Below are 24109 nucleotides of genomic sequence, written 5' to 3' on the forward strand. Positions count from 1 at the left end.
ATGTATACTATTGGGCTTTTAGTTTGGACCTTGTTTACTCTATGATTTAGGTTTTATTGTACTCCCTCCGTCCCCGATTAGGAGTCGTTGTTTGACTCGGCACGGGTTTTACGGAAGTGTTTGAATGGTTGGTGTAGTAAATGGAGGTAGGTAGTGGAATGTGGGACCTCTTTGACTTTTGGTGTAATAAATGTAATTTAATCAATTCAATGTTTAATTTAAATTTAATGTTCAATCTACATTTAATGTTTACTGCCAAAAACAATGCAATTAAATTTAATTGTATACTCATTAACCAAATTCAATGTTCACTGCCCCAAAATGCAAATTAAAGCTATGCAATGCAAAGAATTCGTACAAGCTGTGATTAAGTAGCAAGTTGCATATCAATTCAAACTCCTCCCAAAACTTGAGAGGGAAAGGCCACTTTCATTTAGTGGAGGGAATTCTTACAAGGAGGGAAAAATACAAGCAAATTCAAAGTGTTCACCAACTCCTATAAATACATTCATTTTACTCTCCATTTAGTTCCACCAACCAAAAAAAAAGGAAAAGCTATTGGTTTTGTATTAGACCCTCAGAAAATTTTCATCACCGGGCCTGATGGAGAATGAGGTGGTCAGAGTGTTGGTCACTGATCAGGAGCAGCAAGGGCAGTGGCAGGGGCAAGGTGGATGGCATCGCCTACATTAGCATTGACTAGCCAACAAAAAAACCTCATTGCGCAGTTTCTTCTACAGCGAAGTACCGCTGGAGTGCTGCCAAGAGGTTCTTGTGCAGAGGCTGCCAATAAATTCAACATCCACAAAAGGACAGCAGAGAGAATATGGCACATCAGTAAGCAGCAGATAGACAGAGGGGAACCTGTCATGATGCAAGGCAAAGTAACAGGTTATCAACACAAAGACACACTCATGTTAGATGAAGACAAGTTTAGAAACCTGTCCATGCTTGAGAGATCAACCATAAGGAAGGTTGCTTCTAAGATGGAAGTAAGCAAGACAACAATTGGTAGATTTCTTAAGAGTAATCAATTGAAACCTCATACAAGTGCTATCAAGCCTACACTTACTGAAACCAACAAAATTGCAAGGATGAAATGGTGTCATTCTCATATTCAGCCTACAATCGTTGAAGGTATAAACTTCTTTACCATTCAATGCACAACATTGTTCATATTGACGAGAAATGGTTCTACATGACAAAGACATCAGATAGATACTACCTGTTGCCGGATGAAGATGTGCCATACAGGTCCTGTAAGTCCAAGAGATTCATCACTAAAGTGATGTTCATGGCTGTTGTGAGTAGGCCACTTTGTGGGCCTGATGGAGACATCATATTCGATGGTAAAATAGGGTTATTCCCATTTACAGAACAGATACCAGCCCAAAGAAGTTCAAAGAACAGGCCAAAAGGGACAATGGAGACAAAGCCTATTCAGTCAATTACCAAGGAAGTCATGACAGCTTGTCTCCTAAACCAGGTATGCCACTTTTTATGTCAATAAAGCTGTCAGACATCATATTCATGTCATCACATAGTCACATACACATATTATTGCCAGATTATACCATAAATCAAAGCCAAATGGCCACCCAATGCAAGCAAGAAGATTTTCATACAGCAAGATAATGCCAAACCTCACCTTAGAGCAGCTGATCATCAGTTTGAGGCACTTGCAAGTACTGATGGATTTGAATTCCATCTAATTAGCCAACCACCCAACTCCCCAGACACAAATGTGTTAGACCTTGGGTATTTCCGGGCAATACAGTTACTACAAGATGACAAGATGGCCACAAGTGTAGATGATTTGCTTAGAAATGTGTTTACCTCATTTGAAGAACTCTCACCACAGACTCTGAATAGAGTATTCATCACTTTGCAAAGCTGTTTGACAGCAATATTACAAGTGCATGGGAAGAATGACTACAAGATCCCTCATATGAACAAGAACAGATTGGAAAGAACAGAGGGGTTGCCTTTACAACTTCAGGTTGAAGAAGGGTTGGTGAGAGAGAGCTTGGAGTATCTAAAGCTGCCTGAAAACAACACTGGGGACTCATATGACATAGGGCGGCTTAACCATGCTTTAGGGTACTAGACATAAGTTTAGGGACTGGAGTTTACAGTATAAGCACCAACATGTAAAAATCATGGATTAAATATGCCCGGTCAATGGATTTTGACCAAATAATAAATGTGACGAGACATTTAATTTTGTGAAATTAAATGACATAGCGTCGTTCTACATTTTACGTAGGTAAATGTAGTATATTCACTTTCTCAAATCCGATTTCCGGTGAGTGAGAAATAGTGGATTAAAGTTGGGCATAATTAGCTTTTAATTAAAGCTTAGAGTTGGAGCTTAGGGAATAATTAACTAAGTGTTAATTATCCCACATTGGAGGATTAACACATCTTTAATGTGTATAAATTAAGTGACTTTATGTTACTTAATAATTATAGTGGACCAAGATGGGTGAAAGAGCCCACACGCGCGCACATGCGCGCGCCGCCGCCGCCGCCCGCCCGCCCGAGCCCGAGCCCGTGCCCGTGCACGTGCTCGTGCTCGTGCTCGTGCTCGTGCTCGTGCTCGTGGTCGCGGTCGCGGGCCGCGGGCTGCGGGCCCGGGCCCGAGCCCGATCCCGATCCCGATCTCGATCTCGATCTTGATCTTGGACTTGGACTTGGACTTGGATCTTGGCAATTGGTCTTTGGGTGGTCTTTGGGCTTGGTGCTTGGCCCAAACTATTCTTTTTGGACCACCGCCGAGTCAGCAATCCAAGTGGCTTGACACGTCGTCAAGCGAGGCACAGTCACGGGTGCCACGTGAGAAATCCACACGCTCCACACACGGATGGCACACTCCTGCCACACGTCTGTAACCGACGTCGGTTACGAATTGCCATGATGACAGCCATCATGGCTGTTGACCCCCTGCAGTGGACTGAGCCTATAAATAGGCCAGCCATTCCATGCATCACTACACAATTCAAAAAGCATTCTGCATCATAAGCTCTCTCCCTCTCCCTGCATAGTTTTTCTGTCGAAGCTCTGCCCTCTCCTCCATCCAGTTCGCCGGAGCTCTGTTGATTGCGGTGCTGCATCAATAGAGACGTAGCCGTTTTACCTTTGGGGACGACACGCCAAACCGAAGAGCACTACCGGGGCGTATCTCGTCTTGCGGGAAGAGGCCTCCTCGACTCGGCTAATCACACTGGTTTAGTAGTTTCGATTATACGTTGTATTTTTAAGTTCAGTTCTTCCTTTTCTTTCTTTTGGGTTGTATTACGCCCGGTAGTTATCTTTGTAATCCCAGAAACCAACACAACATATGTTGGTGCTTAAGATGTAAACTCTATTTTTTGTGCATATGCTGCATTTTTTGTTAATGCCATCAGAGAAGTGTCATCACATGGCATCAGCCTCCAAACCCTTCATAGGGGGTGGCTTACTAAGCTAAATAGGCTGCATTTTGTATAAACATCATCACTGTACACACTACTAAGTAATCAGTGAATATTTTTTGTATTATCACTTCAAATCAGCCTCCAAACCCTTCATAGGGGTGGCTAATTTTTCAGAACCCTCAGAACAGCTTCATCACAGGGCATAAGGCCAACAAAACAAGGCCTAGGGACATCATAAGACACTAACAACAGCCTCCAAACCTGACACAGGGGTGGCTAGGTTAAGTATGCAGAAAAGCTTCATCACAGGGCATATGGACAACAACACAAGACCTAGGGACATCAGTACACACTAACACAGCCTCCAAACCTGACACAGGGGTGGCTAAGCTTCCCCTCAGAAATGCTACATCACAGGGTATATAAACAACATCACAATGCATAGGGACATCAGAGGACAGTTACAACAGCCACACAAATGCACATACACAGTCATCAACAATTCCCCCCTGCCTCAATATCACATAAACATGGATCAATATCATATACACAGTCAGGAACAATTCCCACAGCCTCAATATCACATACACATTGACCAATATCGCATAAACAGTCAGGAGCAATTCCCACAGGCTCAAAATATCACATAAACATGGACCAATATCGCATAAACATGGAGCAATGCACATAAGCATGGAGTACATCAGAAATAGGCTACATTTTCCTAATGTCAAAAGCCTCCAAACCTAAAAAAGGGGGGGGCTCTGAATTAGAAAGAAACTCACAAATCAAAAGATATCCTTCATGCAAGGAAACATGATTAATAGCATAGCTTTTTCATTGTCGGTGTACTCTCTGATTGGCTCCACCGCTGGCTGCATTGCTCCATCTATGCCTTCCCCGATGTCATCCAAACCAATGGAAGGTGCTTCGCTTTCCCCCAAATTAACATAGCCTGAATGCGGCTTGAACTCCGGCCAATCAAAGGGGCCAAACGGAGGCTGAGTTTCAGATCCGGCGAAAGAGCCGGATCTTCGGTTTCAGATCCGTCGGTTAATGGGGACGGAGATAGACTGTCAGGAACGTAGAAGCCCTCGGACGGAGGCTGAGTTTCAGATCCATCAAAACCCTTTGCCGCCGCTTCGGTTTCAGATCCGTCGAATGCTTCCGACGGATCTTCAGTTTCAGATCCGTCAAAACCCTTTGCCGCCGCTTCGGTTTCAGATCTGTCCATGGGGTCCGACGGATCTTCAGTTTCAGATACGTCAAACACCAAATCGGGCCCTTCAACCATGGACCTACGACCAATTGCGTCGTAATCAACCCAGTCCGGCGGTGTTTCAGGGATGACGGTGTCCATTGTTTCGGAGGGAGGCGGAGGGAGACTGAGTGAGGCGGAGAGGGAGAGGAGTAATGAGAGAGATGTTGTCGAGAGTGAGAGTGAGAGTCGAGAGTGAGAGAGTTGAATCAAGAGTGAGAGAGTTGGACTGCAAACCCTTTCTTTTTTTTTAGTGTAATTAATGGCATTTTGTGTAAAATTTGCTAAACATAGAGGGTAATTTTGATGTCCAAAAATGGTAAGTGGGAAGAATGACTCTTATTGGGGGACATCCCGAAAAGGAAATTAGCGACTCTTATTCGGGGACGGAGGGAGTACAATTTTATAATAGTACTAATTGGAGTATTTGTTATTTCAATATGTACTGGTCGATTTGAACATTTCCCACTATAATTAATGCAAATTATATTTGAGTCGTGGTCCTTTTAGCGAGTGATAAGTGATTGCAATGCAAAACTGAAGTAGTACTCCCGGTTTAATAGCTACTAATCATCATCATCACAACTTAGGAGAAAAAATTTCCTAATCCATGTATACCACATGGCAATCTCATTTGGTATCCCTCACTAATAATATCTTGTCAAATAGCTACTAATCATCATCATTTCCCTAGTCCATGTATACCACATGGCAATCTTATTTGGTATCTCTCACTAATAATATCTTGCCAAATGTAAATGTATAGCATACATGATAAATGATTATAATGGCATACTATGAAGTTTTTAAGGAAATTTTATAATTTCCTTAAATTATTGATATAATTTTTAATTTATGTATATAAAATAATGATTATGGGAATATTTATCTTTTTTATTGATATATACATAAATTAAATTATATTAGTATCGTACACAATAAACTTATATATATGAATGACTATACAATGTAGTTCATTTATTTTATTTTATCATTACGCATAAACTATATAATATTATATTATATATTAAGATAGTTAATAAATTAAGATAGTTAATAATAGGTAATGATAAAATGATCTGATGGATTCTAAAGTACTCCTCCGTCCCAAGGTAGATGTCACACTTGGGAGATGACGCGAGATTTTAGGAGATGTATATTTTGTTGTGTTAAGTGGTGAGAGAAATATAATTTTAATTGATGTGAGAGGGAACTTTTTCAAAAGAAGAAATGTGACATCTTTTGTGGGACAAACTAAAAAGGAAAGTGTGACATTTACCTTGGGACGAAGGGAGTAATAGACAATATATGAATAAAATTTAATATGAATTTAAAGAAATTAAAATACTACTACTATTTATTAGGGTATTCAAATTAATGATTACAATCTTATTTTATGCAATTAAAATAAGATTATCCTAATAAAGAAATATCAACTATAAATCTAAGAAGTTAAAACTTTAGTAGGCATAAATATGTTGTCTTTAATTTATAGTTACTTAACTGTAAAAATATTACTATAAAATAATGAAGATGAAATTAAACATATATACTATAAAAAATATAATCAATAAATTATAAATATAGTCAATAATATATTTACTTGACTAAAATATGACCAGATTTTGATACATTCGATTCTAAAATATTATGTGATGAAGTATGAAAATGAATAAATATGTACTCATGTAAAAAAGAAAGAAAAAAAAAAGCATAATATGAAAAGAGTGTGATTATCAAATCTCAGTAAATGATGACTTTTTTTAATTGAAATGAACAATTAATAATTTAATGTATTGTGTGTGTATATATGGTTGTATGTTATATATAGGAATTATAAATCCTTAAAACATGATATTATGCCATTATAACTATTTGGTCATGTATGATATACATTTCCATTTGGCAAGATATTATTAGTGAGGCATACCAAATAAGATTGTCATGTATACATGGACTAGGGAATTTATTCTCCACAACTTAGTGTGGTGTGTGCATGTGTGTTATGTGTGGCTATATATGGAACTGGAAAATCTCTTATATCTTGAGAATGTCTTATATATGGAGTAATTTATTTATTTATTTATTCATGGCAAGTTTTGTAAAGCTTATTGGGCTAGAAGGATAAATTCTGAGCTTTTCTTTGAGGCTGCCCAGCTCATCTATCTTTATTATTTATTCAGAAGCACACAAATTTCTTCCCTTATAAGTTCCAACTTATATCTAACATGAGACGAAATACAATTTCAATGTTGGATTCTATTATATTTTAGTCGTGGATATAAATTCATGTTAAATTTTGAAGAGTCACCGAATTTTAGTTTACAATGATAAGGTTAGGTTGATTTTACTTTTGATTCTATTATTATATTAGATTTGAGTTTTACTTTAGTTTTCAAGATTTTACTTGAAGCTTCTCAAAATATTATAATAATTATATAATGAATTTAAATTGTCTAAAGTAAATATATGATGGTGAAAATTTTATTTCGGTGTTAACTTATCATGTTGGGTGGTCATAATATTAGTCATAAAGTGTTGATCCCTTGAATGTCTTTAATACCGTCTGATCCAATGTGGTAATTCAAATTCTAACGACGATAATTTCCTTAGGATGTGTCATATGGAATGACGATTAAAAGTCAAGGTCAATCTCTCTCTCATATTGGATTATTTTTGAAAAAACCAGTCTCCAATCATGAACAATTGTATGTTACTATATCTAGAATCACAAGTCGTGAAGGTTTCAAGATTTTAGTTTGTAGAAATGTTGATGATAGCAGGGGTGATTCTACTATAATTTTGTTTACAAAGAAATTTTCGAATTTTATGAACTAATGATTATTGTTGTTTTCTAAGTTTTTGTTTGCATTTATGAATATTGAAACTGGTTAACTATTTTTTCCTTTTGTCTTTAGTAGTACATTTTCCTTTATATATATGTCTTATTCTATTTCATCCACGCATCTCTACTTTTATTATTTCCTTTATTTTATATTACTACATGCATATTAGATATTAAAACAACATAATTATTTGCTGAATATGTAATGTTTCATTTAGAGTGGGTTGTAAAGTATATTTTTCGTTTTATTGTTGTTTATAATGTTTTTAATTATTTATAGTGTTATAAATACTTATTATAATTAGTTTATATTCTTAATTGTAAATATATTTATATATTTTTTGCTTTCTATTTTTATTTTAATCTACTTAACTGTTAATATATCTTCAGAATATGAAAATTTTTTGTTCCGCTCATAACACATAGCACGGGTAATAACGCTAGTTATTCTTAAAAGTGGGCGCCATTATGACTAAACATCAGCCATTAGGTAGATACTTTTTTTACATTACAAAAGAGGAAACGCGCGAGCAAATCACATCTTCAAGAGACATGTAAAGTGAAATGCGTTACTTGGAAAAACAAAAATATGAAGTAGCGCAAGCGGTTGTAAGCGTGATTTAGTTTCTTCAATCGTCACAGCTGAGTTTGATCACGAAGAGTGATTTTTTATTTAACTTTAGAATACTCCTTTTAACTTATCACATTTATATACCTATGAAGACTCCTTTTAACTTTAGAAGACTCCATTTAAAATCAGTTAGAACATCCAAAGTAGGGCGGATATCCCCACGGACAAGTCCTAGGATGTCACGACCCTATTTTTGCTAAGGATAGCAAGAATGTGTATTTCGCGACTAATAGGGGGATTAAAGAAACATGGATAGAAAGGGGGTAGAGTTCGAGGAAAACTTATCGAAAGGCCAATCAATTGATACCGCGAAATAGAAGCCAAATACTTGATTACAAGTTCTCAAAATAGAATAATTCATCATATCAACTAAATTAGAGTTCGATGGTGAGACTTTGATATTCTCAGTGAACAAAAATACTGCGGAATAGGTCCTGACTAAACGACTTCGTGTATGAAGACACGAATCGTCGAGCAATCCACTTGATTTATTTATAACATCGACTCCGATCAACTCTCCTTCCCTTTGACGTTCAACCTACACATTTATAAATATATGTAGGGCTGGGTACAGGAGTACTCAGTGGACACGTGCCGAAAACAAAACATACATTATATAGTTGTCATCCATCAACAGTATCACAAGGGGTTTTTCTTAAAAGGCCTGAGCATACTAAATTCTTTTGTGATCTTAAAAGTCCGACTGCAGTCTAAGTTCTTCAAATTTCCTACCATGTCTGAGAACCTTCAACGGACACCCTTGTCGGCCAACCTCTCTAGGATGGCTCACGGCTCTTGTGCACATTATTCCGAACAGGATTTGCGGTCCTATTGGGAACCGAATTCGTTACTAAATTTTTGGCATCGCCAGACAGGCCTCGAAAACAAACGTTTTATGGCATGACAACAACTTTAAAATAATCACATCTCCATTTTGAGAAAAGAGGATATTTCATAACTTCAAGAGTATTTGCTTTATATCCACACTATAATGCTGGATATTTAAAAGAAAGCCTACCTGGTACTCTTATCTCCAAATAACAACTCCCGTCTGACCTCACTTGCCCTTGAATAATTTCTCCTTTGAAAATAAATAGTGTAGCACGCTAATTAGTACTTGAACTATTTTCCTGAGAAAAGAATGCATGCATCTTATAGGATAACATCTATCTCTTAGTCTCGGCTTATATGATTTTTTTCTAAAACCTAACTCGGCTTCACTGCTCTGCAGAGTTTAATTATTCTCTTTACTAATTCTGGCAAATTCTATTTTCTCTAGCACAATTATTTATGCTTTTATTTATTAAAATATGGGTTCTTGGAAATTCCCTTCTTAAATCCTTTTTCTTCAGATTTTTCTTAAGGCCGCCCATGGAGTCGCGGGGGCGACGCCGGTCGGCCCTTCGCGTCTCAACTTCAATAGTTTCCGTCTTCAGTAATTCAATAATTTATTCGGGATTAATTAAGCTCCAAGCTTAATTCCTTAAATAATTCCCACCCAGACAAAATAAATTCCCAGGCCCAACGATTACCCTCGGCCCAACTGCCAATTGAAGTTGGCTAATGCTTCATTCTCATTTAAATCATTGCTAGCCCAAAATAAATCATTTCCATTTAAAAGAATGATTCACTGGCCCACCTATCATCATCATACTATTTTATTATTTGGCCCAAATTAAACAAATTGAGTGAGGGAGAGAACAGCCCAATAAACTCCCTCACTCCATCGATTCTTCTTCTCAATTTCATTCTCCCATTTCTCAAAAAATCTCCAATTACAGCATAGCAGCGTCTTCTTCTTCCTCACGCCTCCTTTCCCTTTCTCACCTTCTCCGGTGAATTCATGCCCGGACTGACTCCGACCCCCCCTCAAATCAGGCATCTCTCTCATTTAGTTCCTTATTTTCCAATTAAATCTCAAATCCCTAAATGAGAAGAACACATCGGCGATTTCTTCTCTCTCTCAATATCTCTGTTCTCCGGCGAAACGCTGCCACCTCGACAGCACTCTCGGAGTCCGCCGTCATCCCACGCCGTGAGCAGCGGCTCCTACCGCCGTCGTCCCACACGTTCGCCGTTGTCTCCTTCGCGAGGCAGCCACAACATGCACCGGAGTTCGCGCTCGCTCCCTCCATCGAATGCCCTCCGGCGAGTACTCCCCCCTTTCGGCGAAGTCGGCGGTGGAGAGGAGGCGTCGCTTCCCTCTCTCTTTCAGCCGCGGCCCGTAGCTACCCCGCGGAGTTACCGGGATTCTGCCGTCGCCGGACTGTTCCCCTTCCTAAGCTAAGTCTTCACCCCTCCTTTCCCCTTCTTACTCGATTTATGTCGAGTTATGCAATATTTTGGTGATTAAGAACTTTGTCTAGTTGTGATCCAGTTTAATCTTGCTCTTTGGTTTTATTGTGAGCTGGGCAGTAGCTATGAGATATTGAGATTCTTGGCGTTTGAACTCGATTACTGCAGTATGTATGCTAAGGCTTTGTGGCAATTTAGTTCCATATGTCCTTGAGTTGTCTATGATTTCCCTTGTGATAATCTATGTTCTTGGAGCTATGCACTTGGCTGCCTATCATGATGCAAAGGGTGTATTATCGAGTTACCTTGCTTGGTGGCCTTTCTCGGTTATGGACTAATCTCTTGCCGCCCTCGCTCCTCTTCCCTCCACTTCGCAGCACTTCTTGCGGTAATGTCAAAATCTGGGAAGGAGGGAGTGGTGAGGGGGCTTGTTTATATAGCCCTCAAACTATAGGCATCTTGTGCCTGATTTTTGGGAGGTTGTGATGCTATTTTGGGGCTGCATACTTCCTCCTTTTGGGCTCTATGTTTGTCATTCATACTAAGTTGGTGCAAGTTTTTGGGGAAAAGGGTTCCCTCCCTTGGCTGCTCCCTTGAGCCTCGATGAAGGGAACTTTATCCTTCAATTTTTGGCTTGTGGTTGAGTTCTATTACCTTGTCTCAGCTTGGTTTAGTTTCTCAAACGATGCAAGTTGGAAAGGGACAATTTTGGGGCTAATTTTGAACCCTCTTGGCTGCTCTACTTGCCTATTACATCTCTCTTCTTAATTGGCTTGTTCCTCCTCCCCTTTACTTATGTGTCAAAATCCAATACCCCTTTTGGTGTAAATATTGTAGGTACTTTGGCAGCACATTTGGAATCTTGTGGGGCACGAATTCAAGAAAGATGAAGAGGAGAAGAGGGAGGAAAAAAGATCTCTTACTATAGCTCCCTTGACCAAAGCAACCTTAACTTTTATCCAAGTTTTTGCTGCTACAATTCCAATAGAGTAGGACTAGCTATTACTTCATTCCCCTCCTGAGAAGGGTCTCCCATGCTTGGAAGGGACTTTACTTGTAGCTCCATGCATCCAATTGTATAGTTTGTTTTGTACTTTACTACTCACATGTGTGTTCCGTATTTCTCTAGTAAGAGTATTTCATTTACTTTTATCCTTGAAGTAAATTTCTTTGCACTTAAATTCTCCCAACGTAATACTTAATTTATTCCAAAATCGGAAATTACAACGAAAATTCTACGCCTTCCAAACGAGAAATTAATTAAGCTAATAAATCCGATTCATCTCAAAAGAAAGGAACGAAATTCAGGGGCGTTACAGAATTAAAAATTTGACATGAATACGGGAAAATGCAACCATATTATTTATAAAAAGCATACATATTTAAATTTTTTAAAAAATACATAGTTCACTAAAAAAACCATCGCAAACTAAAAAACAATCCAAACAAAGTACATGTTATGCCTTGAATCTGTACATGTTGAGCATGATAATATATGCGTTAGCCGGTCGCTCGTCCGTGGTGCAAATGAAACGAAGTGCAACCAACCATATATATAGAGTTTTGAAAAAAAAATCAAAAAATGCTCTCGTCCGTCCACTCGTCCGTCGAGAACCCACAATAGCGGACGAGCGGACGGACGAGAGGACGGACTACTACATTATCCGACGGACGACCTCTCGTCTGTCTGGCTCTTCCTTTTAGCGCTCGTCGATCGCAATAGTGGACGAGCGCGATGGACGAGCAGCTCGCCGGTCACTCGTCCGCGCGATGCACGCTATTGTGGATGCTCTTATCCGTACGTTAGGGGATAACTCACTTATCAGAGAGCCTTTGTCGGACACTGAGCTTTTCAAGAAAGGTAAACATGATTAGAGCATCCGCAATGGGGTGGACGATAGGCCGCCCGATGCCTCGGGCGCGCCATTGTCCGCCCACTGTGGGTGCGCGGACGATGCCCGATGCATCATCCGCGCCCTATAGATCGTCCGCGGACGATACGCGGACAATAGGGCATCGTCCGCCCACTGTGGGCGCGATGGCGCGGACGATGCAATGCGTTTTTGTTTTTAATTCCGAAAAATTTATTTATATAAATACCCCCTACCCCATTTGTAACCTTTTCATTCACTTTTCCACACTCAAATTACACTATAAAATGGATTCCGGTGAAACGTATAGGGCGGCTTATAGGGCGCCCCACTGCAGGTGGAAGGGTAGGAGGATAAAATGCTGATGTTGTAGTTCATAGGACGGGCTTTAGGGCGTCCCTTAGAGCGTCCCACTGCTAATGCTAGTTTGCGACTGAATCCCCTGGTTGCTCTAATACCCCTTTTTCTCTAATTATAATAATATAGTTAAGTGATATTGAAATAATTTACATTTTTTAATTCTTATTTATTTATTAATAATAGTACGCTCTTCTTTCTTTTACAGTAAAGTTTTTTGGCACAAGATTTAAAACTTCAGTGAATAAAGTATTAAAATAAAATAAAATACTCTCTCCGTCCCCTCCTAAGTGAGACGTATTCTTTTTTGGTACGTCCCGACCTAAGTGAGACGTTTCCTTTTTTGGTAATAATCAATCCACTCATCTCTCCTACTTTATCATCTTTCTTACTTTATTATCTCATTTGTCTTTCTTACTTTATCATCTTTCTTACTTTTTTTCTTTCTTTCTCTTTTTTACTTTATCCTCTTTCTCTCTTACTTTTTTCTCTCTTTTTCTTTTTTACTTTACTCTCTCTCTTACTTTACTATTAATAATTTAATTCACTAAATACCACTACCTAAATTCTTATGCCAAAATGAAAACGTCTCACTTAGACTGAGACGTAGAGAGTAAAAAAATAAAAATGACAAACACGGATTTTGCATGTTTTTAAGACCTAGATTTGGTTCGTTTTAAATGGCAAACATGCAAATTATTTTCTTAAATTGCATATATTACTCCCTCCGTCCCGGCTAAGATGACACATATGTTAGCCGGCACGGAATTTTAGGAGTTTTTAGGTAGTGAGTTAAATTAGAAAGAGAAATATTGGGTTTAAGTATTTTAAATATTCATCCAGTTTGTTGTATGCCTTTATTCTGTTAAATGGTATAGACAACATATTTAGAGAAGAAAGCAATGGGAGAAGATTATTGTATTTTGATTGAAATGATGAAATGGTACTCAACACCCATATATTTATAGGGATGTTGGTGACTTTTGAGATCCTACAATAAATGTATATTCATGGAACTACACTACTATTGGAACAATGCATGCACATCTTCAATGCTTCTTGGAACTCCATTCTTGGAACTATATTCTTCTTTAATGCTTATTGATACTTCCCCTTTTCTCAACACTCCCCCTCAAATTGAGTGGTGGGATCTCCAAAACTCAATTTGGAAAGCACATCTTCAAAGCTCCTTGAGTTGACTGCTTTAGTTAGGATGTCGGCAAGTTGATCCTCAGAGCGAACAAAAGGGAGTTCGACAATCCCATTCTCAATGTTTTCTTTGATAAAGTGTCTGTCAACCTCCACATGCTTCGTTCGATCATGTTGTACTGGATTTTGTGAGATGCTTATAGCGGCTTTGTTATCACAATACAACTGGCACTTGCTTGGAGGGAGATTAATCTCTTTCATCAATCTCCTTAACCATAAAATCTCGGTCAACCCACTTTTAATCCCACGAAATTCTGCTTCGGCACTCGAAAGAGCCACCACCTTCTGCTTCTTACTTCTCCATGTTACCAAATTACCTCCAACAAAGGTAAAGTAGCCTGCTGTAGACTTCCTATCGTTTGGGTTCCCTGCCCAGTCAGCATCTGTATAACCATGAATCTCAAGATGCCCATTTTTAGCGAACAACACTCCATGCCCTGGAGTTCCCTTCAAATACCGACAAATCCTAAGTGCTGCCTCCATGTGATCTGTCTGCGGCTTATGCATGAACTGACTTACGACCCCAACTGCATAGGCAATATCTGGCCTAGTGTGCGAGAGATATATGAGTTTTCCGACTAGTCGCTGATATCGACTACGGTCAGCCAACTTGGCTCCTTCTCTGATTTGTAATCCGTGATTAACTGCCAGAGGAGTGTCTGCTGGTTTACATTCCAGTAGGCCGGTCTCTGCTAGGATGTCCAAGATATACTTCCTTTGTCGCAGAAAAATTCCTTTGATTGACCTTAGCACTTCAATCCCAAGAAAGTACTTGAGATTCCCCAAGTCCTTCATCTCAAATTCCTGAAAAAGATTTTTCTTTAATTCCTCAATCTCTTCTAGGTCGTCACCTGTAATAATCATGTCATCAACATATATGATTAAACATGTGATCTTATCACCCTGCTTCTTAAAAAATAGCGTATGGTCTGAATTGCTCTGTGTATATCCATAGCTAATCATTGCCCCAGCAAACTTCCCAAACCATACTCTTGGAGATTGCTTCAATCCATACAAGGTCTTCCTCAATCGGCACCCTTCACCTGCTTTAAAATCTGTTGCAAAACCTGGGGGTGCCTCCATGTAAACTTCTTCTTCCTTCTTCAACTCTCCATGTAGGAAGGCATTCGTCACATCAAACTGGTGTAATGGCCAGTCCCTATTAGCAGCAATGGATAACAACACCCGAATTGTGTTCATCTTAGCTACTGGAGAGAAGGTCTCAGAATAGTCAACTCCATATGTCTGAGTATAGCCTTTTGCGACAAGTCGTGCCTTGTACCTTTCTATCGAGCCATCAGGTCTTCTTTTGATAGTGAAGACCCATCGACAACCCACTGGTCGCTTCCCTTCTGGTAGAGCACATTTCTCCCATGTGTGGTTTCGAATCAGTGCATCAATCTCTTTCTTCATTGCTTCCCTCCAATGCTTGTATTTCATAGCTTCTTCCCATGTCTGTGGTATTTCTTCTTCCTCATATAGTGCATTCTCGAAAGCCCGAGCCATCTCTGATAAATGGCCTTTGGCTAGGTTCACAACAGAGTACCGCTTTTTCTTGTCAATCCTCTCTGGCGTATACCTTTTGGGTGGAACTCCTCTGTTTGACCTTGGTGGAAGTATGTACCTCCCAGTGTCAGGGTCAACTCCTTCGACCTCGACTTCCTCAATTTCCCTTTCTTCGGCCTCAATTGAATTTTCTTCTGCACTTACAGTGTTAGCCAAACAATTATCTGTATCCACAGGATTACTTACAGTGGATAACCTTAACGGAGAAATATTTGAGGCGATGCCACTTTCTACGATGGACTCTACCACATCAGAGACTTGCTCAGCGGAATTGCTTACTGTTTTCTCTGATAGATCCGCATCAGGATTGCTTGGCGTTGGCAGTGGCATTGAGATCCAACTTAGCGGGTCCGTATCATTGTTATCCCTAACATTACTCTCCCCCTGACCGCTAAGATGGGTAAAGAAGTACTCAGTTTCAAGAAAGTTGCAGTTCATTGTAACAAACATCCGGTTGGACTTTGGATCGAAACACCTATACCCCTTTTGATTTACCCCATATCCTACAAAAACGCATTTGATAGCGCAAGGGGATAGTTTAGTTCTTTCATGTTTAGGAATGTGGACAAAAACGGAGCATCCGAAGACGCGAGGTTCAAGAGTCAAGGGCGGAGGAATTTTTGTGAAGGTGGACAAGACTTGTAGAGGAGTTTTATGTTTGAGAATACTTGTGGGCAATCGGTTTAAGAGATAGGCTGAGGTGGCAATGGCTTCTGGCCAGAAGTGTTTCGGGGCTTTTGACTCTATAAGCATAGAACGAGTCATTTCGAGGAGAGATCGATTTTTCCTTTCAGCCACACCGTTTTGTTCGGGAGTATGAGCACATGTGGTTTGGTGTATAAGGCCTTTGTTTTGGAAGAGTTGTTTCATGGTAGAATTAACGAACTCCCCCCCATTATCTGACCGAAGGACCTGAATGGTTTTGTGAAACTGAGTTTGGATAAGGTTATAGAAATGGGTAAAGTGTGACAAAACTTCAGATTTTTGTTTCATGAAATATATCCAGGTCATGCGAGTGCAATCATCCACAAAAACTAAGAAATATCGAAAACCTTGCCCCCCAATAACTGGTGCGGGCCCCCAAACATCAGAGTGTACTAAGGCAAATGGGGTTTCAACACGAGTATTACTTAATGGGTAAGAGTTCCGATGACTTTTGGATAAAAGACAAGTTTCACAGTACATGTCATGCTTAGGAATAATACTAGGAAATAATAATTTTAAGTAACCGATAGATGGATGACCCAAGCGCCGATGCCAAAGCCAAGCTTTCCTGTCAGCTGATCCGTGAGTTAACATGGCAGTCCCTTTTTGAGCTATCTCATCCACATAGTAAAGCCCATCACGTTCAGTGCCACGCCCAATTATCTCTCCGGTTCGGATATCCTGCAACAGACAAAATTGTGGCTGCATTAGTAACGTACAATTCAATTCCTTTGTGACATGACTAATGGATAATAACTTATGAGACATCGAAGGAATATATAGACAATTTGATAACTGCAAAGTTGGGGAAATGTTAACGGTTCCAGCCCCCTCAACCACCGTAAATTCCCCATTGGCAGTTTGGATATGAGATTTTAGAGGTTTCTGAAGGTTGGTAAGGTCTGAGGCATCATATGTTATGGTATCGGTTGCCCCACAGTCAAAAATCCATTTATCATTTTTCTCATGGCCATTAGATACTGCACACACAACTCCAAGCTTCTCGAGAGGCTGAAATCGATTTTGGCAAGTGGTTTGGGAAATTATGGAATTTTCAGGAGATTTGGGGGCTAATTGTGACTGAGAATTTTGGTGGGGTAAAACCTGCAATTTCCCAAAGATTTGGGGGCTTCCAATAAAAGAGCCCCCTAACCCTAATCTACCTGAATCGGGCGCCGCCTCTCCCCTCATCAATTCTTCACTCCAATCGTGAATTACACTCCCACTTCCGCTGGCAACGAAGTTTGCTGCCCCGGTTGTATTCGCCGGCTGAGCAGCTTCATTTCTGGTCCTTCCTCCTGGCTGGACAGCACCGGCGGTTTGCGCGACCCCCTGCACGGCGTTGCCTCCGTCGCCTCCAACTGCTGCGGCGGCGTGCCCGCCACGGTTCCATGGTGTTTGCGGTTGCGGCGGCTTGCCGTGCTTCTCTTCCCACCAATCTGGATATCCAACTAGTTCAAAGCATGAATCTTTTGTGTGTCTTTTCCGTTTGCAGTAGGAACACACCAATTTTGACTTGTCTTCTTCATCACTTCGCCGATTTCTATCATTGCCACTGCCGCGACCACCACTGTTGCTGCCGCGACCGCCACCCCGAGAGCCGCCGGTAGGGTTCTGCCACCCTCGGATGGCGAGGCCAGTTCCAATTCCATCCATGGCAGCTGCTCCGCCGGTGTTTGCCTGTTGTAACACTCGGAGTCGTGTCTCCTCCTGCTGAATCAGGTTGTACGCATAGTCGACGGAGGGAAGTGGGTCCATTTTCAGTATCTCCCTCTTGGTTGTTTCATATTTGCTATCAATTGCATAGAGAAACTGACATACTCTCTGATCTTGTATGAATTTGTTATGAATCTCCATATCCTCTGGACATTTCATTGGGTTCGTCTGTTTTTGGTCGATTGAAATCCAGATCTCTCCCAACCGGCTCCATATTTCTTCTAATGAACTGCTTCCTTGCCTCAGTGTGGTTGCTTTGAACTGAAGATCATACACCTGGATTTTATCTCTTCCGCTCCCATATGTGACGGCCAACGCATCCCATATATGCTTTGCCGTCGGATGTTGTGAAACTCGACTGACCAGTCGAGGCTCAATGTTTTGTATTAACCAAGTGATCACACAGTGATCGGCTTGTTCCCATTGTATGAAGGCTGGATCGGTTCGCGGTGGAGAATGAGGCACTCCGGTGACGTGAGATACCATTCCCCGACCGCTTATTGCCGTCTTCATCAATACGGACCAAAGGGCGTAATTTTCTCCATTCAACTTATTCCCACCAATGTGGAGGGGCTGCGTGTCAATTCTGAATGGCATGGCAGCTGTTTCTGGTGGATTTGGTTGGTTCATCGCAAAACTATTGCGCATAAAGTTGGCAAATTGCCGGGCAAATTCATCTGCCATAGATGAATCTGAGGTTTCGGTTACTATATAGTTGTCATTTGACATTTTGGCTTATGGTTATAGATACAGCGGAAAAAGGAAAAACAAAAAAACGGGAAAGGGCCGAGAAAGGTATCAAAGACGATGATGATACCTTATCTGAGTCCAAACCCGCTCTGATACCATGTTAAATGGTATAGACAACATATTTAGAGAAGAAAGCAATGGGAGAAGATTATTGTATTTTGATTGAATGATGAAATGGTACTCAACACCCATATATTTATAGGGATGTTGGTGACTTTTGAGATCCTACAATAAATGTATATTCATGGAACTACACTACTATTGGAACAATGCATGCACATCTTCAATGCTTCTTGGAACTCCATTCTTGGAACTATATTCTTCTTTAATGTTTATTGATACTTCCCCTTTTCTCAACATATTCATCATGTTTGTGAATTCACATCCTCTCTGTCTTCCATTTTCATTCCAAAATCAGAACCCTATGAATCTAAAAGTTTTGAAAACGAAACAAATTCAAACATTTCATCCATTCATCTCCATTCTTCTCCACCGTCTGCAATATGCAGTATCGTTACTCATCGATTTTCATTCATCTCCAAATCTTCAATCCTTCTCCATCTCTACACCTTCTTCCCTCCCATATTCTACACATAATTCATCCATATTTTATTGGAGCGTAGCTCTGCATATCCATATCCAGGCAAGAGAAGGCTGAAGATTAAAGATTCAACCTTGGGTTTTATCAATTTCTTTCATGTCTCGTACTTTAATTGTAGCTTTTACTTGTCTATGAGTAGAACATCTCTTGTGGAAGCTATGGTGAAGATATTCGATTGTTTTTCCTTGTTAACTCTTGTAGTTATTTGATTTATCATTATGTCTTCTATATTCAATCGATTAGCTACCTCTTGAATACATGTTAGAGTTGATTATAATATTCGGGAGATGAAATAATTGACTTGGAAAAGAGATAATTCACACTTTAATTCAATAGAAGTTGGGAGAGTTGAGGTTTCCCGTGAGGTCTTTTGGTCTTAACAATCTTTTGAGAGTTAGATGTTAGTAATTTAAAGGGGACTTTGATTTCAACATCAAATATAATTTCTCGCATCGGGAGGAGGTTTAATCTAGTATTGTGATCGACTTAATAACTCTAGAGACCGTAATTTAAGGATGTCGGTTGGATAATAGCTCATGACTGTGTTTTTGGATCCCAAAAATATTACATTCTTTGCCTGCTTGGCATTATTTGTTTTTATGCTTTCTGTTATTTGTTTATTTATTTCTGTCTAGTTTAATAAATCCAACCAAAACCTTTGCCTTAGTACTCCCTCCGTCCCAGCCTAAGTGAGATGTTTCTTTTTTTTTGGCAACAATCAACTCACTGCTTTCACCTACTTTATCATCTCTCTTACTTTATTCTTTCTCTTACTTGTTATCACTTTCTCTTTCTTACTTTACTCTCTCTCTTATTTTACTATCAATAATTTAATTCACTAAACACCACTATCTAAATTCTTGTGCCAAAATAGAAACGTCTCGCTTAGGCCGGGACGGAGGGAGTATATGATAGCTAGTTGCACTCTTATTCCATGCGTTCGATATCCTAGTACTGACCTTTTAACCCTGTATGATTATAGGTATTTTTAGTGCTAATAATTAGTGCATCAGAAAATAATATTGTTTTTTGTTAAAAATAATTATTCACTTATAATAAAACACTATAAAAAAGTACTTCCGTCGTCCCATAATAGATGTCACAACTTTATTTTTAGTTTATCTCATACAAGATATCACATTTCCATTTTTACTTATGATTATAGTTATAATTATACGTTTTTACTGATATTACAATTGAATAAAATTTATAGTTAAAATTTTACTACAACTTTATTGATGAATTATTAATTTATAAAATAATTATAATTATTATTTATTATTATCTCATTCATAATTTAATAAATAATATTATTATTATTTTAAATTATTAATTAACATTATGAATATAAAAATTATAAATATAATAATAATAATAATAATAATATAGCAAATACTATTATAATTGTAGGGGTGTGATCAATTGCTAACTCAACTTTTAATTGTTAATTACGACTAGTTTAAAACCATAAGATTTGTAGAGATCTAGTTGTCTATAAATTATCATGTGTAATTTTATTTTAATATTATTTAAATTTAAAAAGATAATAATACTAATAAAATTAGGATTTTTGATCAAAATGTCAATTTATGGTATTAAACATATCAATATAATTAATTGAATATGTAACACAATTTAGTATTGACATTGTATATGTACTCCCTCCGTCCAGCACTACTCGCACTTATTTCCTTTTTGGGCGTCCCAAGTTACTTGCACTCTTTCCATTTTTAGTAAAAAATTTCACCTACAGCCGTCATTTTTGACTTTCCTATACACTCATTCCTTAATCTCCGAGCCGAAAAGGAAATGAGCGAATAGCCCGGGACGGAGGGAGTATTATATTGACATATTATGATAGATTTATTGATACTATTAAGTTGCTTCTAGAAAAATACAAAAATTTAAGAATTTTTTAAAAATTTTGACATTGGAACATATGCAAGTGAGAATTCATTAGAATCGTTACTTATCTTTAATTTGATATATGTTGTGTAATAAAATAATTTAAATTAAGATAGTCATAATCATTTAAAGATTTGAGATATTTTTTAAAAGTTAGGTAAGACTAACTTTTTGTTAATTGACATTAATACCCTTAACTTACATGTTTTTACACTTTATTGGATACTTGTGGCTGAATGCTCATGTGCCTTGATTTAATGATCCAATGCATATCATTTATAGTTAGCAATTAAAGTGTAAAAGTAGAAATATAACACACCTCTATAATTGTAATTGTAATATGGATGATTTATAATTTAAATTATATTTAAAGAAATAATTAAATAATAATAATAGTAATAATAATAATAACAATAATAATAATAGTAATACCCCTTCCATTAAATACCTAAATATGTAAGAATCCTAGAACTTTAAAACAAAATACCTAAGAAAAGTTAGGATTCAGAATCTCCTAAAAAGTTGTACTACTACACATAGAAATTTAAAATTTAAGGAATCATACTATTATTTTATCAAATAGAATCTTGACAACCAAACATGGCAATGATTCTACTACATATATAATTTTTTGTTGGGATAATAAATTGGTATTGTACAGAAAATTAATAGATTGCACTAATATGATAGTAGTTTTATAATAAAAGATAGTAAGTGGAATGAGATAAGTGGAATTTGAAATCTTTTTTTTGTTAGGCATATATTAAAATATTATTTTCTTGTATTTTCATTTTTCTTTGTAATTTTTTTAGTATGCACTTTTGCGTTGTATACATGAATTTCTCTCTTTTTTAACTCTAGTTTTTTGTACTGAATCGTTTCGTACTAGTATTTTTATTTGTATGATTCTTTTCTTTCTTTTTTTTTTCCGGGTATTTTCACCTCTATTTTCTGACCATGTAATTTTTGTTTCGTTTTTTCTTTTTCACTAAATTCTACTGTTTTGTTTAAGAATGGTGAAAGGGAAAAATATGAAAGTACAGGGAGTAGGTCAAAACAGAAATTATAATAACCATTCTTGTTACATTATAGCTTAAATCTCTTGTGATTTCTCATCAAATATTCATAATATAAGAATAAAGAATTTGATTCCAAACATCTGGGACTCCAGGAAGACACCAATGACTGCAATCTGAGTAGCTTGTTGGATTTGCTAATTCCTCCTCACTTATTGTATGAAAAAAATACTTGTGAATTGAGGGATGAGCATCCCCTCTAAACTCTGACAAATGTGTTATATTCAAATATTCAATGTTTATGCCTCGAGTCCTCAGCTTCTCCAAGGCTAATTCTGCGACTCTCATTTTGAAACCAAGAATTGAAAGACCAATTGATCCCTCATCTAAAATTGGCTCTGTTTCTTTGTAACAGTTGCGTAGTTCATCCCATTTTTTACCGCTGCAAGTGTGATTATATCAATTACGTAATACATTAACTTAATACCAAATTATAATAATAGGGTGACTTACTATAGATGAAAAGGTGAAGGGCTCATGAAAAACATCTTTGTTTTTGTTCGATTTATGTTGATTTCTAGCCAATCCGACCATATATCGAGGACCATCTCGTAGAGCCGAGTGCTCATGCCATCCACTGTCTTATTTATGGCATCAGAGCTCGCAAATGATGTTCCCCATCTGAGAAGAGTATTGACTATTGAGAGGGGTTACGAGTAGGAAATTGGTATTTATAGCAAACGATGTGTTGAAACTATTAAATCTTGTCCCACATCGACTTGGTGATGATCCTAGACCATACTTATATAGATGAGCTAGGATCATCACCAAGTCAATGTGAGACAAGATTTAATAGTTTTAACACGATGCACTTACACGATTGTCATAGGATCCGTCCACCACAAATAGGAATTAAATACAAGTATATCCGCATCGTTCCAATGCCTTGCGTGCTTGTCTATGCCCATAAGCCTAATAACTCGAGTTTTAACACGATGAATAAGTGGGTCATCACAATTAGACTCAACCATGAAGGGAGACCAGTATAACCCGATCGTCGCATTATATTCCTAGTATTGGTCGAACATATGTTAAATTCACACAAAACAATACTAGTAGTACAACAATAAAAAGTCGGTAACTCTTACAATAGAGTGGAAAGAGCGCATATTCTCGTTACGGACAACTGTTGTTGGTGACAATGGGCCAAGCGAGGACTCGATCAAGCAAAGCATGGACGTCCATTGATTCCGATTCAATGAGTCGCCTACAAACACGAGCTTTTTGCCCCTTATTTTCTCAAGAAACGCCGTTCCATTGAACCTATTTTCAACATCAATTTGAATATATCCCACCAATATTTGGCAAATTGAATTACAGTCACATACCTTGGAAGATCACATTGATGAGGTTGCCATCTCCAATTTTGATATTTCAAATCTTTTCTACCAAAGGTCTCACACGCAAACTCACCCAACATAAACGAACATTGCTCCTCGTAGAAAGGGAGTGATATATTGTCAAAAACCCACCCACCTTCAAATAAGTTGCAGCTACTACTAGAAATATTCTCGTACGATGTCGGAACTTCGTTCTTGCTCAGATAAAATACGGCGCAGGCTAAAATCAACAGAGAAAAGCCAAGAATGCAGTGCGAGAGAATCCCCATTTTCAAATTTTCATGTTTCATTTTTGTTTGTTCAATGTCAGATCCAGAGCTTGCAAACCATGAATATCTAGTTGTTTGCACATTTTTAAGGCACATTGTGCTTATCCCAAGAATTTTCACATGGTTCTTACATCACTTCCAAGAATATATTTGTTGTTTTACTCATAGAATAATCAACATAGCTAAAAATGTTAAACAACAATAACCCCAAAAAATAATTACAAATTTATATTTAAAAAATGACGTTTCAACAAAACAAAATAAATGCTTATTAAATTGGTTATCAAGAAGTTCAGGTT

At 38.2% G+C, this 24109-nt stretch overlaps 1 protein-coding gene across 1 annotated transcript; it reads right to left on the reverse strand.

The window, feature by feature from the left end:
* Positions 1-22240: 22240 nt before the first annotated feature.
* LOC121789957 (protein trichome birefringence-like 34) lies at positions 22241-23810 on the reverse strand. Its single transcript, XM_042188278.1, has 5 exons — positions 23530-23810; positions 23290-23464; positions 23018-23211; positions 22655-22822; positions 22241-22583 (listed from the first exon to the last, which is right to left on the reverse strand). Exons 1-5 carry the CDS (start codon positions 23808-23810, stop codon positions 22241-22243), a joined length of 1161 nt encoding a protein of 386 aa, XP_042044212.1.
* Positions 23811-24109: the final 299 nt, after the last annotated feature.

Source organism: Salvia splendens, unplaced genomic scaffold (assembly GCF_004379255.2).
Source record: "Salvia splendens isolate huo1 unplaced genomic scaffold, SspV2 ctg373, whole genome shotgun sequence".
Taxonomy (NCBI): Eukaryota; Viridiplantae; Streptophyta; class Magnoliopsida; order Lamiales; family Lamiaceae; genus Salvia; species Salvia splendens.